At 40.6% G+C, this 18,589-nt stretch overlaps 2 protein-coding genes across 11 annotated transcripts in view; one reads left to right on the forward strand and one right to left on the reverse strand.

The window, feature by feature from the left end:
* The window catches only part of GEMIN5 (gem nuclear organelle associated protein 5), a 42,425-nt gene extending 39,839 nt beyond the window's left edge, over positions 1–2,586 (reverse strand). For all 5 annotated transcript variants that reach the window (XM_032403584.1, XM_032403585.1, XM_032403586.1 and 2 more), the window contains exons 1-3: positions 2,344–2,586; positions 1,392–1,552; positions 515–696 (exon numbers count right to left, since the gene is read on the reverse strand). In XM_032403584.1, coding sequence (XP_032259475.1) covers positions 515–696; positions 1,392–1,552; positions 2,344–2,509 — 509 coding nt within the window. In that variant the 5' untranslated portion in view covers positions 2,510–2,586. The remainder of the gene's footprint in view (positions 1–514; positions 697–1,391; positions 1,553–2,343) is intronic.
* Positions 2,587–4,192: 1,606 nt separating this feature from the next.
* MRPL22 (mitochondrial ribosomal protein L22) overlaps positions 4,193–18,589 on the forward strand; it is a 31,770-nt gene continuing 17,373 nt past the window's right edge. The window contains exons 1-4 of one of the 6 annotated variants that reach the window (XM_032403588.1): positions 4,193–4,250; positions 4,348–4,390; positions 11,517–11,652; positions 17,858–17,923. In XM_032403588.1, coding sequence (XP_032259479.1) covers positions 4,223–4,250; positions 4,348–4,390; positions 11,517–11,652; positions 17,858–17,923 — 273 coding nt within the window. In that variant the 5' untranslated portion in view covers positions 4,193–4,222. Of the gene's footprint in view, positions 4,266–4,347; positions 4,391–11,516; positions 11,653–17,857; positions 17,924–18,589 lie in introns of all 6 variants that reach the window. The other 5 variants (XM_032403589.1, XM_032403590.1, XM_032403591.1 and 2 more) reach the window with 5 other exon arrangements.

The following is an 18,589-nucleotide window of genomic DNA, read 5'->3' on the forward strand; positions in this document are numbered from 1 at the left end:
CATCTTTGGGAGAGAAGTAGATGGAGTGGTGAGGGAAAGGGGGGGTGCCTACTCACACAGTTTATGTGAAACAACCTTGGTGATCGAGGTGCAGGCAGAGAGCCCAAGGCCAGACTACTCTCCCAATCCAGACAGAGGGCTGAGAACTGGGACAGAGCTGAGTCCTCTGACACTCTGGGAGTAAATGTTATCTTGAAGAGCAAGTATTGAGGGAGGGAAAGGGGGAAAGAGGGTATTTCCTATATTTGGAGGCTGACTGAAGAAATCAGATGTGAAGAATGAGGAAACTACACTATTGTAGAAACTAAAGAAATATAAACAGAGAGAGAGAGAGAGAGAGAGAGATAGTAAGGACCTGGAAGTCACAGGAATAAATGTTACCAAGGGCTCAGGGAGTGGTTAATACCTATAAATGGCTTCTTCTGAGGAATAAATGGGACAGGAGAAATAAAGCAAATGCAAAATATGCTCATTAACAAAAATACATTACCAGTAGAGATGATACAGCACTTACCCAATGGCTACTAAATCTTCATGATGAGGTGAGCAAGTAAGACAGAAAATTGTCCTGGGTTCTATAAAGAGGTGCTGGCTGTCATTTCTGTTAAGCCAGTAACAGAAAACTACTCCTTTTTCATCTCCAGATACTATTAAATCCTTTACTTGAGGAGACCAATGCAATGCTGATATTGTATGCTTTAAAACAAAACAAAAATACATTTGCTTCTCATTTGTCAGTGCTGAACTTTTAGTTTGTTTTTAACTTGTATAATACCAGGCACATTGATAGGTACGTAATACTGTTACTGCCACTTGTATACCAAGGGTACATGAACCAAATGGTAGAAGAATTTAAGCTCCTAAGGATCAAAGAACCATTTAAAAACATTTCTTCCTTTAATAGCTTAATGCAAAGTTCTTACGAAGATTGAGTCTTTTCCTTTTCTACATTCTCTCAAAAGGCAGATTTATCAAGTAATCATTTAGTTTAGAAACAAGTTTCATTCACTCATTTACAGTTTATATCAGGAGTCTTTTTCATGTAAAGAACCAGATAATAGGTATTTTAGACTGTCAGCCGTAATGTCTCCGGTACAACTACTCAACTCTGCCGTTGTAGTATGCAAGCAGCCAATACTTGAATGAATGACTGTGGCCATATTCCAGTAAAAACAATCTGCAAAAACAGGCAGCACTGTAGTTTGCTGACCTCTGGTTTATATGTATCTCCTTCCAAAAAAGTTTTGACACATCTTAGAATATAGAGTTTCTCATCCAATTAAGAACATAACTATAAAAGCTAACTTGCACAGATGAGCTAGCCTACTTGAAACAAAGGAACCCTCAGCAGATACATAATAACGGTCTGAGAAACCATTAAGCCATGGTACCTGATGGAGCGCATGTTCTGTCACGACTGTTCTTGTCTCTACATCCCAGATTTTCACAGTTCCATCATCAGAGCTGGTGGCACAGAGGTTGTATTGACCCGGGTAATGAGAAAAGGTGAAGCCAGAGACCCTTTCGGTGTGTCCCACCAACTCCCCTATGACTTCAAGGAAAACCAGACTTCAGGTTAGAGTGCTACCTAGATTCCTGGCAGAATCATACTGTTGTTAGATGAGTGGGACCTCACTTGTCCTGTGGTATAACGAAAGTATCCAGGCACTCATAATCAGAAATCCCAAGTGCTGGTTCGGGCTCTGCCACAAGACTTCAGCCCAGTCATTTTATCTCCTTGAGCCTCACTCTTTTCAACCGTAAAATGCTGCTGATATCTCTTGCTGTTCACAGTTCACAGGCAGAGGAGTGGCTCAAATGAAGAATGTAAAAGTGATTCTTATTTAGATATGGCCAGAGGTCATTTGTGAAAGAATAAATAACTGGCTTGCCATATCCCAAGGCATAATCAAAACCTAGTTTGGAGCCTGAAAGCTTCTGGCTCAACTCATTCATCTTACAGAAACAAGTATGTATTTCCAGGATCTCGTTTAGGGCCTGGAGCTGTAGGCAGCCCCTAAACCCAGAAAGGCTCCCAGGGGGCCCGCGCGCGCTGCGTGGGGGAGGGTGGCCAAAGATATTATAAATGCCTGTGTCTGGAAAGGGATAACTTCAGTGAGCGAGCGGTCCTACGTGAGAGCGCCAGGAGGCGGGACCGCTAAGCCACAGCGTGGTGTAGCTCAATCTTGGAGACGCGGACGCAACAGCCTAGTGACTGTGAGCCGATCCTTCCTGGGCCTCAGTTTCCCCATCTGTACAGAAAGGTAGCTAGAAACGCCCACTCGGCGCCTCCGGCGAACCCAAGAAGGGCAGGAAAGCGGTGGCCCGGAGGTGGGGAGTTACCTCGAAATGGGGGCGTCCCAGGGATCGCGCCGGCGCTCGGGCCCACGCGGACAAGGAAGACGGAGGTCCGCGCTGCGAAGCCGAAAAGGCCCCCCGGCACGGCATCGCTGCATCGGGCGCAGTACCAGTTAGGAGAAGGCGGCAGCGTGCGCGGCTCCTGCCCCATGATCACCAGCCAGCAGGGATGAACGAAGGAGCCACAGGGGTAGACCGTTCGCAGCCCCACGCCGTAGCTGGGAAGGGGGCGGGGTTGGCTCCGAGCCCCGCCTCGCCGGGCCCGCCGCTACGGCGCGCGCCGAGGCCCAGGCCACACCGCGAGCTCTGCTCCCGCCGCCGCGGGGCTGGGAGGGGCTGGGCCGCGCGCGCGGGGCTCCGCCTCCCAGTCCCACCCGTGGCCAGAAGGTCTGGTGCTGCCGGAGCCTAGCCTGGGGGTTAGGCATTCTCATCTCCTACAGCAAAGTACATAATTAAGGGGTTAGACTTGTGGAGTCACCTCCCCGCACAGCCGTTTTATTTTTTGGACCGGTTCAACCACTATCCCATCAAGTATTTTTGAACGCTATGTGCCAAGGCACTTTGCCAGTTCTGGAGATTCGTTAAAGACATCTACAACAAGCCACTTAACAAAAAGATAAAAGTTTGAATCAAACCAAAAAGGAAAGGAAGAGTTAGTTCCGGCAACTGGGTGGAAATTCTGGCTCTAGAGTCTTAGTACTCAAAGAGGAGCGGAATAGAGTGTTGATTGCGTGCCAGCTCTGTGAAGGGAATTGTATATGGTTAACTGCTGTGGAGGAAAAGGAATGAAAGTTTCGGATTCTGCGCTTGCACTCTTCTACTCCTGTATTGCTTCTTTGCATAGGGCATGTGGCAGTCCTGCATAGGAAGCGAACGAAACCTGAAATATGTATCCTTATGTAAAGAGGTCAAGCATATATTTGGATGTGGGTAGGGGCACTAATTTTGGAGGCATCCAGCCCCAGATTGAATTAGTGGTTTTGCCTAGAGACTTTAACCTATCCTGATCTGTTTCCTCATTTGAAGGAAGATGATAATCCATGCCTTGTTGGATTGCTGTGAGGAATACATAGATTTAGTGAAACGCCTGCCGGGCATATATGGTAGCAAGTTGCCAGTGAGTATTAATTTATCTCTTGGAGGTCAACCTGGAGATTAACATAGGGATTAGGACCTCATACTTTGTATTCGAGCTGTTTGTACGTTGTAGAGCTTTCCACACGATCTCTAGTGATCTTCGCCTGTGCTGTAGGGATAGTTGTTTCTGTTTTGCTGAGAAGAAAACTGAGGCCCACCTCTCTTCCCAATCTTTCCGGCCCCTTGTGAGGTGAGGTTTCTCAATTTTTCTTTTTTCTTTCTTTTTTTTTTAAAAAAAGATTTTATTTATTTATTTGACAGAGAGAGATAGACAGAGAGAGAAGGAACACAAGCAGGGGGAGTGAGAGAGGGAGAAGCAGGCTTCCCGCCGAGCAGGGAGCCCAATACGGGGCTCGATCCCAAGACCCTGGGATCATGACCTGAGCCCAAGGCTTAACCACTGAGCCACCCAGGCGCCCCGAAGTTTCTCAATTTTTTTGGGTCTCGATGAATGTCCAGAAACTCACTAGTTTTGGCCTTTATTAAAGTCATTCATTCCCAGGCAAGGCTGGCCGGATCACGCCTATAGCGCAGGCGACGTGTTCGCGGTCTCCATGACAGCATCCCGGGTGTAAATACTGCTAGGTCTCCCGCAGTGGGGGGGGGGGGGGGGGGGGGGGGGGGGGGGGGGGGGGGGCGGCGGCGGAGAGAGACACCTGAGAATTGCGCATGCGCTTTGTCCAGACAGTGCATGAACTCGGAGGCTTCCGTAGAGGGAGGGAGAAAGATGGCGGCGGCAATACTGGAACGTATGGGTACGAATGAGTAGGGTAGGGATTTCTTAGTGGTTTAGGCGCGGTAGAAGGGAGTGGAGGTGGGAGTCCGAGTTGACCGCTTGTGTTAATGTTTCAGGTGCATTAAAGATGCAGAATCTGAGGGGGAAGCTGGCCTTAGGGTAAGTCTTTCGCCTCGGAGTTGCAGAGGGCTCAAGGCCTCCTTCCCGGTTTGTCAGTTACTGAGGGCCTGTCTGCCACCCTGAGCATTTGGGCTCTGGGGCTGTGGAAGCGAACGAGACAGCCAGTCTCTGCTTGGTCACTCTATCTTTCCGCCGCCGTATTACATAGCTCTGAGGGAATCAGGATAACCTGTTAGGGGTCATTGTAAATCTCTTTTCTAAATAATCTCTGAACATGGTTACACTCTCCCAACCGTGTTGGGAGCGTCCGACTTTTCTAGTTACCTCTCTGGTTACTTGGTTATCTGAGCAGGGACTGTATTGTAGATAACCGCGCTTTACAACGTGTCTAGCATTGTGTTAAACGCTTTATATGCGTTATCTCATTCTCATAACAACTTGCATAGTGTAGGTATTGCTATACCCATTTTTCAGACAAGGAAATTGAAGCTCCCCAAAGTAAAATAACTTTCCTAAGGCTCCCTAATCATTGGAAGTTCTAAAGCTTTATACTGTATTCTCCAGAGCATTCTTAGACCTCAGGACAAATGCGTTTTTTTAAGGTTAGGGAATGCAATTAAGTCAGGACTGTCAAGGAGCCTTTCTCTGCCACCTTCTCCTTGTCCCTCTTCCCCTCTTCTGCAGTACAGCTGTTGATATTTGGAGATTGATAATCTGAGTGTAAATTGTCTGATCTGCACATTTGTTGGAATTTATTTTGGTTTAGTTTATAGGCTTCGGAGGCGGACGAGTTGGGTGTGAATCCCCTTTTTAAACTGTATGATTTTGGAAAAGTTATTTATCTTTTCTAAGTTTTAGTACTTACGTATGCTAGGGCAGTAATATTAGTACCTATGTCATAGTATTTTTATGAGGATTAAATGAGGTAATGCATATGAAGTGTTTAGTATAGTGCATGGCATATAACAATCCCACCCTAGATTCTAGCTGCCATTACTGTTTTTATCATTATAAATTATTACTGAGTTCCCATTATATTTAGCTCTGTTTCCAGTTCTTCGGTCAAGGGACTGAAGAGGTGGGCTAAAGAAGAAAATAGGAGGCACTGCCCCTTAGGATTTGTCTATACTTTGCTTTTTTTTAGATTATCTCTTACTATTCCATCCTAGCTATGCTAATTTACTTACTTCATCTGAATATGCTGTCATTTATTTGCTTCTTGGCTTTCATACTGTTCCTTCACTTCCTCTCTATGAGTTCTAATTATTTAAACCCTGTTCAAATGTTTCTTATTTAGGTTTCTCAGATCTCACTGAAAAGGAAAGAAATTAATCTCTCCTTTTAGCATGTGTGTCTCAAACAGTGGCTTCATGTTATGTGTCTGTCTGTTTACTAGCTTATATACCCTGGATAGGTAGGGACAGTTCTTATTTCTCTTTATAGTTCCAAGTTAGGGTCTTGCACAAAGTGAATATTTTGTTAATGTTTGTTGACTTAAATTGTCCTGCACTGACTTATACTTGGAAGCTCTGAGCAAGCAACTTAAGCAGTTTGTCTTCAGTCTTTTCATCTATGTAATACACGATTTTGCTGGATAATCCCTAAGGCTCTTTTTAGTCCTAAAGTTAAATAATTTTATGAATCCCTATTCTGGACTTTCTTTCTTTCTTTTTTTTTTTTAGATTTATTTATTTATTTTAGAGAGGGGTGGGAGGGGCAGAGGCAGAGGGAGAGGGAGAGTGAATCCCAAGCAGACTGCCCATGGAGCACGGAGCCCGAGGTGGGGCTCTATCCCAGGACCCTGAGATCATGACCTGAGCTGAAATCAAGAGTCACACACTTCACTGACTGAGCCACCCAGGCTCCCCGAAAATCTGGCTTATTAACTATCCACATGTGTATGACATTGATAACAAGAACCTTTTGGAACAGAGAAGTCATGCTACTTAGTCTGCAAAAGCTCTTGCCCCCCCCACCCCTTTTTTTTCTGTCACTTTAGCTAATAGTGACTTTCAACTAGGGGCAGTTTTGCCCCCATCCACTACCTCCAGCCTCCTGAGACATTTGGCAATGTTTGGAGACATTTTTGGTTGTCGCAACTCAGGCAGGGGGTGCTACTGACATTTAGTGGCTAGAGGTGAGGAATTCTACTAAACATCCTACAAGACACAGGACAGTACCCACAACAAAGAATGATCTGGCCCAAAATGTCAATATTGCAGATGTTGAGAAACTTCTGAGTTTATCATGGTCCAAGGTTGCTGGAATTTTGTTTTTTTGTTTGTTTCTTTGCTAAAGTCTTGTTTCCTTGTTTGATTGTCCTTGACTTTCACAAAATGAAATAAATATTGAGTTATGACAATATACATATCACTTCAGTCCTTTATTTTAGATTCTAATTGAGGCAAGATGGAGGATGTTCTTTTATTCAGTCTCAAGTGTGGGATTAACTTAATGTAACAGAAGTAAATTGGGAACAAAGAATTTTTTACCTTGATGCATATAACAACATGATATTCTCATGTTGAGCTAGAGGCCAGTATTATCTTCACTTGGGATTTGGGTATACCTTGTACTAAAGCGCAAAATGAACTTTGAGCAATAAGTAGGAAGTATTATTTCTCAAATTGTGACTTTTTTTTTTAAAGATTTAATTTATTTGAGACAGAGAGAGAGCATGCAAGTACGAGCTGGGGGTAGTGGCAGGCAGAGGGAGAAGCAGACTCCCCGCTGAGCAGGATGCCTGACGTGGGACTGGATCCCAGGACCCTGGGATCATGACCTGAGCCGAAAGCAGACGCTTAAGCGACTGAGCCACCTGGGCGCCCCTTAAATTGTGACTTTAGAAACTCACGTACTGTTTATCTGAACTCTTAATCCTTAAATTTACTTGGTATCTGCTACTTTTCAATGTCTAATGACTATGGGAAGAATTTGAAAAGTGATACTTAAACTGAATCCTTAAGTAGCGGTAGATGGAAGACACGAGAGTAACAGGAGTAATGAAGTTCGTATGCTAGTTTCAGTATACCACCTACTTTCCGTTTGGGCTCTGGCAGTCTCACCATAATGTGGGCACCTGTATATCTGTTATGTGTACAAGCACTTTGGAGAGTTGGTTCAGGCCTACCTTCCTTCATCCCCTGTACAGAGGTCTAGTGAAGCTAAAAGGAGTTGAGCTTCCCAATAAATGAAAGGATATAATAAATATCAGTAATGATACTTGACTTTCAAAATGATAAAAGTTGATCCTGGATGCCTTTCATTTTTTTTAAAGGTTTTAACTAGTTTTGATTCTTTAGAATGCTAACAGTGACCTAGAGTGCTAGGCAGACTTAAATTTTAATATTTGTTGGAAAAAAATTTTACAGAAGGAAATGGATTCCAGCAGTAACTCAGGTTCTCATTTGTTAATTCCACTAATTTCCTTTTCTTTCTTTCTTTTTTTTTTTTAAAGATTTTATTTATTTATTTGACAGAGAGAGACACAGCGAGAGAGGGAACACAAGCAGGGGGAGTGGGAGAGGGAGAAGCAGGCTTCCCGCGGAGCAGGGAGCCTGATGCGGGGCTCGATCCCAGGACTCTGGGATCATGACCTGAGCCGAAGGCAGACGCTTAACGACTGAGCCACCCAGGCATCCCTAATTTCCTTTTCTTGACTTCCTTTTCTCTAGTGAGTCTTCACGGTATTTCTTACATAAAAAGGTCTCAAAAGTTGTAAGTTTCAAATTATGTAGTTAAGTTTTGAATTAAAGATTTTCAATTTACTTTATGATTGCTTAATTTTCTGCTTTAATTTGGTGTTATTCCAACAGTTGACCAAGAGAGGGCGTATAAGAACTTTTGATTTAATACACTCCTGAATTAAGTGCTCTGTTTAGAATATTTTAATTTAATTTGATTACAGTTGTTTAGTATTTGCTTGATAATTCATTTTATGAGCCATTTGAGCCCTGAAAGTATTGTAGGTATTCAGACATCTTTGTCATTATTTATTCATAATTAATTTATTAAGCACCATATTTAATTCATTGAATGTGTATTGATTTGAGTATAAGACACTGTGCTAGGATGCCTGGGTGGCTCAGTCGTTAAGCGTCTGCCTTCGGCTCAGGTCATGATCCCAGGGTCCTGAGATCCAGCCCCGCATCGGCTCCCTGCTCAGCGGGACGCCTGCTTCTCCCTCTCCCGCTCCCCCTGCTTGTGTTCTGTCTCTCACTGTGCCTCTCTCTGTCAAATAAATGAATAAAATCTTAAAAAAAAAAAAAAAAAAGACACTGTGCTAGGTATGATGGATACAGAAGGCACAGGCCTCACCCTCAAGCATTCTTTCAGACTGGTTGGTGTATCAGTGGTTTCATTGAAGAAGAATTAAATAGACGCCAAGGGATTTGTGTTTCTGTAATCCTGTGTCAACAATGAGATTCAAGATAGAATTAAGGTTCAGAGAGCCCCTAGAGATAATGTACTCAATTCCTCTTTTCATAAAAAACTGGAGGCCCAGAGAATTGATAAACTTAGTGTACCCCTGAATTACAGCAGCATAGAAGCAAATGATCACGATTAGAAACATGAAAAGAAGTTTTGAAATTGTGTAATATAAAGTTTACAGTTCATAGTGTTCAGTTTTTTGGAGAACAGGAGAGATGAACTGTTCAGAGGGCCTGATTTAAAATTAGTACTAGCCATCAGTGTTTATCATGTGCTAGGAACTCTAGGGTGTGGTACATTAATTATTTACCCACCACTGACAGAATAAAGTGGGTATTATTCTTTTCATTCTAGAAGTAATAACATCAATTTTATTGAGCCCTTTTAAGTGTCAGGTTAAGTATTTTACTTAAAGTATCTTATTTGAGTTCCTTAAGAAGCCTATGAGGTAATTATGGTTTTTATTCCATTAACCAGTGAGAAAACTGAGCTCTGGAAAGTTATGTGACTTCCTCAAGGTCATTTACCTCATATTAGAGTTAAGATTTAGACTCAGGTTTACTTGACTCCACAGTCTCTGCTCTCATCCCATGGCTTATAGTTGTTGTTTTTTTTTTAGGAAATTCTGCCCTCTAACATCATGTATCCTAGTCTTGTGTTTTTCAGTTAAAATAGTGGAACCTAAATGTGGATGGCAAAGTTTTTGTCAAGTATTTTGATGGTACTGATCTTAATATCAGGATGTAAAATGGTGAACTTGAGATAGAGTAGGAGAAATGAGCCAGTAGGAGAATAGATTTTTAAAATTCTTTAGCCTGGGGGAGCCTGGGTGGCACTGCTGCCCGCTCAGTGGGGTGTTTGCTTCAGGATTCTCTCTCTCCCCCTCTGCCCCTCCCCCTGCTCACGCTTGCTTGCATTCTCCCTCTTAAATAAATAAATCTTAAAAAAAAAATTCTTTAGTCTGAATGGTTTAAAAACTAAAAACAAAGGCCTTGCTAAGTGTATTATCCAGTTGCATAAACTGTGTGAAAATCTGCCAATTTACAACAACTTTGAATATTTAAGTCTGGGTTAAATACTCAGTATCCATGTGCCAGATTTTTTTTTTTTTTTTTAAAGATTTTATTTATTTATTTGACAGAGAGACACAGCGAGAGAGGGAACACAAGCGGGGGGAGTGGGAGAGGGAGAAGCAGGCTTCCCGCTGAGCAGGGAGCCCAATGTGGGGCTCGATCCCAGGACCCTGGGATCATGACCCGAGCCGACTGAGCCACCCAGGCGCCCCTCCATGTGCCAGATACTGTCCTTAGTGCTAGATTACAGAGGATGGTATACTTGCCTTCACAATGCTCAAGTGCACATTTACTACAGGAACTCATTCTTATACAGCCACCTTAGAGTACCATAGTTCCAACTCGCTGCTGCATGGCTGGTAAGAACAGAATACGAAGATAGTGGGAAGAATGGTTGTCTGGGAGAAGGGATCAGGTGATGCCTTGCATTGAGGTGACAATTGAGCTGGAGCTTAAAACAGGATAAGCATTTCATTCAGGAGACGATGATTGAGGAAAAAACAATATAATCAAAAGTATAAAGATAAGAAAGTATGTGGTTTGTTCGGAGAACAAGGAATGTTTGTGTGGCCAGGCCATAAGGTGAATGAGCCAAGATGGCTGTTGGGGTTAGATTATAAAAGGCCTTCTGTGTCTTCCTAGGAATTTAGACTCTATATTTTGCACAGCAGGGAAACACCAAGTTTGTGTGTTATTTGGATATACCCAGACATACAAAAGTAGATAATATGATGAACCCTCATGAACTTATCACCCAGCTTCAACTCATGGCCAATCTTATTTTATCTATGGTCCCTACTCTCTCCCATCATATTTTGAAACAAATCCCAGACACCATATTATTTAATTCATAAATATTTCACTATATATCTCACTAAAAAGTATCAAATATCCAGTTAATGTTCAAATTTGCAATGGTTAAATAACTGTTGTACTTTTAAAATTTTAATCAACACATTGAAATTAATTGATATTTCTTTGAAGTCTCTTAATCAGTTGGTTCTTTATCCAGCTCTTTCTTTTTCCCCTTGTAATTTATTTGTTGAAGAAAGTGGCCTGTTTGTCTTGTAGAATTTGTACAGCTTGGATTTTGCTGAGTGCATCCCCCTCATATTGTTTAATGTGTTCTCCTGTCTCTCTATTTCCTGTATTGAATCTAGAAGCTCCATTAATTCAGGTTTGTTTTTTGCAGAAAGACTACTTCATGGATGGTGGGTAGTGATTTCTTTCCTCAGGAGGCATGTAATGCCAGCTTTATCTTTTAATTTCTTAAGGATTATGAAATATTGTGATTTGTCCTGCCTACTCCACAAAATTGAGGAATTCCACAGGTTAGGTCAGGGATCCATTGTATCTTCTTTAACTCTGTTTTAGGACTGAGCTGGCTTATATTAAAGAGTCAGTACTTTTGGTCAGTCAGAGCAAGAGATCTTGAGGTAATATCTGTTTATTATTTGACTTAACGCTGGTTATCAACATTTTACTCCTAGCTTTCAGTGAACTAGCTCTCTATGGTATTTTATGTAAAATTGTTCTCTGTTAATTAACATCTAGACTGTTTCCACTTGTGATCCTTAAAGAGTTTTGATCAAAATGGAGCTGATGTGATTCGGGAGATTCGTAAGCTCTGGAAAAGATTCTAAGTGTCTTTTGTTTTACAGGCTTCTTTCATCTCATAATATTTTACCCCAATCACATATCCACACAAGTGGGTCTCTGGACATTTCTCGAAGATGGGAAAAGAAGAATAAAATTGTTTATCCTCCACAATTGCCTGGAGAACCTCGGAGACCAGCAGTAAGTTTGTGGGTAAAAATAATCTCTTGGGGCACCTGGGTGGCTCAGTTGGTTGAGAGTCCAGCTCTTGGTTTCGGCTCAGGTCATGATCTCGTGGTTGTGGGATTGAGTCCTGCATTGGGCTCTGAGCTCGGTGCAGAGTCTGCTTCAGATTCTTTATCCCTCCTCCTCTACCCCTTCCCCTCTGCTTCTTCCCCTTGAGCGCATGCCCTCTCTCTAAAATAAATAAAATCTTTTTTTAAAAAAAGAAATTATCTCTTAATTTTGATAAAGAGCTGTTACTCTTATGTGGCTAGCATTGATTTATTGTTCCATGTGAAGAAAGGGAAAAAGTATTCCACAATTTGTGTGATCATTAGACTGTTACAGAGGATGTTCTAGATTTATCTTCTTGTTAGTTTTAAAAGATTGTCTTTGTTTTACATATTTGTTTGCCTTGACTTAACCTTCTGTTTGGGGACCTTAACTCTAAAACTAAGCTAATAGCTTGAGACACACTGACAGCTTTTTTTTTTTTTTAATTTGTGGGTTTTTTTTTTTTTGACAGAGAAAGAGAGAGAGACAGCGAGAGAGGGAACACAAGCAGGGGGAGGGGGAGAGAGAGAAGCAGGCTCCCCGCTGAGCAAGGAGCCCGACATGGGGCTCGATCCCAGGACACTGGGATCATGACCTGAGCCGAAGGCAGACGCTCAACGACCGAGCCACCCAGGTGCCCCCATACTGACAGATTTTTGACTCTTAAGAGGCTGGCTAATGTATTCTTGGTAGTGGAGCATGAGCAGTTGGCAAGGATGACTTAAACCATTGACTGTGTTTAAATCATGTTTGGGGGTGCTTGGATGGCTCATTCGGTTAAGCACCTGCCTTCAGCTCAGGTCATGACCCCGGAGTCCTGGGATTGAGCCCTGCATCATGTTTCCTGCTCAGCGGGGAGTCTGCAGCTCCCTCTGCCCCCTACTCTTGCTCTCTATCTCAAATAAATAAATAAAATCTTAAAAAAAAAAATCATGTTTGGTTTTCCATCATCTTAAATTTGAACATAGACACACTTATTTGTGATTTTTGTTTGTTTGTTTGTAATTCACAAACCTTTAAACTAAGGTTTGAATTTAATCATTGGATTCCTTTCAGAGATACCGAGTTTTATCTCAGCTGCTTGGAATTCTTTTTTTTTTTTTTTTTTTAATTACTCCTTTGGGCCTACTGGCTTTTTAAAGAGATTTATTTATTTATTTATTTGACAGAGAGATAGAGAGCACAAGTAGGCAGAGTGTCAGGCAGAGGGAAAGGGAGAAGCAGGCTCTCCGCTGAGCAGGGAGCCCGATGTAGGGCTCGATCCCAGGACCCTGAGATCATGACCTGAGCTGAAGGCAGCCGCTTAACCAACTGAGCCACCCAGGCGCCCCTTAGCTGCTTGGAATTCTTTTACCCTCTCCAAACTGCTTGTGAGTGCTCTAGTCTGAGATACAAGACTAATTTCCAGCTTAATGTGAATTTGCTGTGGAATACATAGGTATCTGTTAAAAAGCTTAAACAAGTAATGATAGCATAAACAAGATGGAAACATTTGGATCCTTAAGAAAACAAATTGTGCTTAGAATTAATTATTAATTAATTAATAACTATTAATATATTCATGGTGTTAATTATAAATCATTCAGTTCAGAAAACATCTTTTAAAGGTCTTTGGGATTTAAGGCTACTGGATAATGTATATCATCTCAGTAATGTCATTTGCTTAGTTTTTATATGAATTTGACAGCTTGCCTTTCATTAGGATTCAGTTGGTAAGTATTGGTCTGAGTTAGTACAGTTTTTTGTTTTCTTTTTTTTTCTATTTAGGGGAGTTAATTTATTGATTTAAAGAGCTCCCAGCTCATTGGGGAATAAGGGGGAAAAGAGATGCTAATAGTTTAAACAAATAACTTTCTTTCATATTTTATTTTGCCATCAGAACTTAATAGTTAGATTTGTTACAGAATCTGTGCTATTAAGTATTGACTCCATTTTATAATGAACTAAAATTCAGGAAAAATTGCATATTTGTACAAATATCATAAATAAAATATTTCCTATTATTAATGAGCTTTCTTCTTACTTGAGTTCTTTGAACTTAGATATTAATTGAGAAAGAAATCATAACATTTGTCAGGTCCAGAATCTAAAAGCAAAATTTTATATTTTATAGTACTAGTCTTTTTGTATATTAAACTAAATGCACTTCAGGATATATCCCAAGCGGCAAAATTCAGGTAGTTACCAGTAGATTACAGATTTTGTTTGAGTGAGTAATCCTTTTGGGAACAAATTATGACTTTTAGAAAATACTTTAATGTTTTCTGACTTTAGTACTTGGTAAATTGACACTGGTGCATCATTTATACCTGTTATGATTGAAATATTAATGCCCTTCATTAAATACATAGCTTAATAATGGAATAGTGTGCACACCTAGCCACATAGTTCTTATGCTGCCATTATGTACAGTGTGACCTTGTACTTGCCAGTCTGCTAACTGCAAACATCTTAAAAATTAGTTTTATCCCTAATTTAAAAGGGGGTCAGACAGAGGTTGCTGGGTGGCTCAAACATCCAACTCTTGTTTTTGGCTCCGGTCGGGATCTCAGGGTGGTGAGATTGAGCCTGGTGGTGGGCTCTGCGCTCAGAGGGGAGTCTGCTTAAGATTCTCTCCCTCGGGGCACTTGGGTGGCTCAGTTGTTAAGCATCTGCCTTCGGCTCAGGTCATGATCCCAGGGTCCTGGGATCGAGCCCCACATTGGGCTCCCAGCTCAGCGGGAAGCCTGCTTCTCTCTCTCCCACTCCCCCTGCTTGTGTTCCCTCTCTCTTTTGTCTCTCTCTCTCTCTGTCAAATAAATAAATAAATCTTAAAAAAAAAAAAAGGTTCTTTCCCTCTGCCCCTCCTGATTTGTGCTCTCTCTCTCTTCCTCTCTCTCTCTCTAATGAATAAATAAAATCTTAGAAAAAAAATAAAAAGAGGTCAGATAATATTTACCATTCTAACTCATTCTGATCTTCAGCATTGAAATATGCAGTTAAATAATAGTGAATCAGGGGTGCCTGGGTGGCTTAGTCAGGTAAGCATCTGCCTTTGGCTCAGGTCTTGATCCCAGAGTTCTGGGATTGAGCCCTGCATCAGGCTCCCTGTTCGTTGGGGGGCCTGCTTCTCCCTGCTTATGTTCTTTCTCTCTTTCTCTCTCAAATAAATAAAATCTTTAAAAAAATAATAGTGGATCAGTAGTGAGTAAATCCTATAGCGGTAAGTTAAAATGAATGTCACCAATTTGGGCATGTTTTAGGCCACTCCTATTATCTTTAAGACTATTTTCCTAATTTAGCTAGCACCAATTTCCAAACAATATAGATTCCCGTGTAGACTTTATCTTACCTGTGGCTTCATCATGGTGAAGAAAATGAGCCAGAGAGAAATTAAATGGCTTTCTTCGTAATAGTCAGCCCTTGTTAATTTGGGCTTGGGTTTACTTTTGCAATATCTATGAAGAAAGCTATGTTAAATAAACTAAAAATATAGTGAGACTATATCAAAACTGAACAACCCTTTCAGTAGGAGGCATGTTTTTAATTTATGGAATGACATACTGATAATAAGTCATACTTATAAGTCATTATGTGGATCCCATAAGGCCCTAGTTTGGACTCTTATTAGGTGACACTGTTTTTTTGAGAGAGAGAGAGAGTGTGGGGGTGGGGAGGGTGGGGGAGGAAGGGGCAGGGAGAGAGGGAGAGAAAATCTCAAGCAGGCTCCATGCCCAGCGCAGAGCCCCATGTGGTGCTCAATCTTAAGATCCGGAGATCATGACCTGAGCCGAAATCAAGAGTCGGATGCTTAACTGACTAATGACACTGAGTGTCATTAGGTGACACTTTTTTTTTTTAATCATTTGAGTTATTATATGCATTTTAAAATAAATTAGTTTCTTTAAAAGTTACTGGTTTAGACATTTCATAATTTAGACTTACTTTTACTTCATTTGATATTGCTACTTTGCACATTATATCCTAACTTAACTTTATCTGATTTACTGTATAGCTTGGTTAATAGTGACATTTAACTGGACCTCCTGTCCTCCAACTTTGCCACTTTATCTATTTGCTATGATAGGTTTGTCTGGTTTATCTTTAGAAAATGCTTTTAGACATTGCACCTGCCTAAAGGAAATGTTGAGCTTTTTCGTTTTAAAAGAGCATGATTGAATAACTTTCTTCTTTTTTTGGTAAATACTTGATTCCTTTTTTCCCCATGCTCCTGCCAGGAGTACAGTATCTTTTTTACAAAATTTGAAGATAATCATATATAGTTCAGGTTTGGAAATAGCCCACCATGGGAAACCAAGAATTGAAGGGTTTCTGTATAAAAGATTTTATTGAGTGTATTAATTTTTGCAGATAATATTTTCAGTCACGACAGTTCTTTCCTCTCCAGTGCTCCCCTGGACACTTTATTGCTGAAAACGTAATTAGGCTATTGCTATAGTTTTCAGCCTGTCAGCTTCTGTTGCAACTGAAATGAAATCTGCTACATATTAAAAGATGGCCACTTGAGAAAACTCTGCTGTTTCTAAGGCATTTGAAAATTTCCAGCAGGAGTCAGAATGTTAGAAAGTTCTGAGGTCTCCTTGCTATTATTTGCGTTGACAAATGTTTTCTAATTTTTTTTTTTTTAAGATTTTATTTATTTGACAGAAAGAGACACAGCGAGAGAGGGAACACAAGCAGAGGGAGTGGGAGAGGGAGAAGCAGGCTTCCCACAGAGCAGGAAGCCTGATGCGGGGCTCGATCCCAGGACTCCGGGATCATGACCTGGGCTGAAGGCAGACATTTAATGACTGAGCCACCCAGGTGCCCCAAATGTTTTCTGATTGTTTTGAAGGGCCAATATAGGTGTAGTAGTGGAAGGAACGTGGGTTTTATAGTCATAGGGGAACTTTAAAGTTACACTTGCCAAACATTGTGTTAGACACTTCATATACTTCCTGTATGGCACTTTGACTTCCAGCTTTGTCTCTCACAAACTTTGTGGTCTTAGATAAGTCATTTGATTTTTCTGATTTTTTTTTTCTGGTTTTTACTTTGTGAAAGGATTATTATTATTTTTTTTAAATTTAAATTAAATTAACCAACATATAGTACATCATTAGTTTTTGATAAATGTTCAATGAAAGGATTTTTTTTTAAAGATGTATTTATTTATTTGAGAGAGAGAGACTGGGGCGTGGGAGGGGCAGGGGCGGGGAGGGGCAGGAAGTGACTGGGGCAGGGAAGGGCAGGAAGAGAGAGAATCTGACTCTGCACTGAGCGTGGAGCACAACACGGGGCTCTATCCCACAACCCTGAGATCATGACCTGAGCTGAAACCAAGAGTCTGATGCTTAACCAACTGAGCCACGCAGGCGCCCCTGTAAAAGGATCATAAAGTGTTTTCTCTCCCAACTCATAGAGTTAGATCAAATGAAATAATGGGCTTGGAATGTACTTTGTCAACTGTAAATTGTATAATCGATGATTGATTAAAAAAATTAGATGGGATATACTTACTACTCTAAATAGAAGATAATAAAAACTGATATTTACTAGGATCTTACCAGGTGCTAGGCACTGCAAAATGCTTTCTTTACATAGATTATTTTCTTTAATTCTTACTATATTTTTATGTGGTTGGTACTATTATCTTCATTTCAAAAAAGAGGAAACTTAGGCAGAGAGGTTAAAGAGCTTGGGTTCTGTAGCTAGTAGATGGTAGAATTAGAATTCAGACCCAGGCAGTCTGATCTAGGACCTGTGCTCTTGACCAAACACCTAGAATGTCCTGTGAAACCAGTTATTTTGTCTCTTTCACCATATTCTCTTATTTTCCCCACTGAGAGGAAACTTTTTTCTTGTACCTTTTCTTTTGTTCTTTTATCCAGCTAAATGTTTTCATTTAGATCTTTTACTATTCCTCTGGATAGAAATGTTGCAAATTTTGGCACAAAGTAGCCATTTTGTAGTTTGTATCAGTGCCTTAATGATCTTTTTAATATAGTGAGACTTTGGAAAATACAACGTAGCATTTTTACTTCTTGTGGCAGCTTTTTCATTAGGCATAAAAAGTTAAAGTTTTATTGACAGTGTATGTTATTGTTATTTTGATAAATTTGCTAACTTTTTTTTCCCCCCTATTTGTAAGGAAATCTACCATTGTCGAAGGCAAATAAAATACAGCAAAGATAAGATGTGGTATTTGGCAAAATTGGTAAGCTAAAATGACATTACTGTATAATACTTAGGAAAAGAAACTGTGACTTTTCCCCCAGGATTTGAAAAATCGAAAAAATTTGTCCTGATTTCTCCAAAAAGTGAGGAATATAATTACATGTTCAGACAGTTGACAGGTAATCCACAAATGATTGCTCAGAGATGAGTGATTTTGCTTAATTTTTACTTTTCTTCTGAGAAACTGAATCATGTTGGATACATAGATATTTAGAACAAAGACGTCAGGAATCTATACACTGAAAGAATCTAGGAAGCAAGCTTATTTATCTTAAAAGTTAATTCAACCTATTTCAAAACCCTTGCTTTTTAAGATTTTTCCTGGGAGAATGAAATTTATCTATGAGAGAAGACAAAGCCCCAGATAAATATAATACACTTATCCTGGAGAAGAAGATGCCTTTCACTCCTAGTGTGGTGCTCGCCACCCTGTGATTTCTGTTATGTCTGCTCTCTCAGTATTACTAAAACATTTATAATCTAGGTTTTATGGTTAAAATATTTGTTTGATTTTGACTTAAAGAGAGTGGCACCCTTCTCAAACTTGTTTTCTTCTTCTCTGCCTACATTTAGTTAGCTATTTTTAATTTTTTTAAATCCGGCCCCCCCCCAGTTATATTAACTAGCTAGCTATATGTCAATTGAG

Source organism: Phoca vitulina, unplaced genomic scaffold, assembly GCF_004348235.1.
Source record: "Phoca vitulina isolate PV1807 unplaced genomic scaffold, GSC_HSeal_1.0 scaffold6, whole genome shotgun sequence".
Lineage (NCBI taxonomy): Eukaryota > Metazoa > Chordata > Mammalia > Carnivora > Phocidae > Phoca > Phoca vitulina.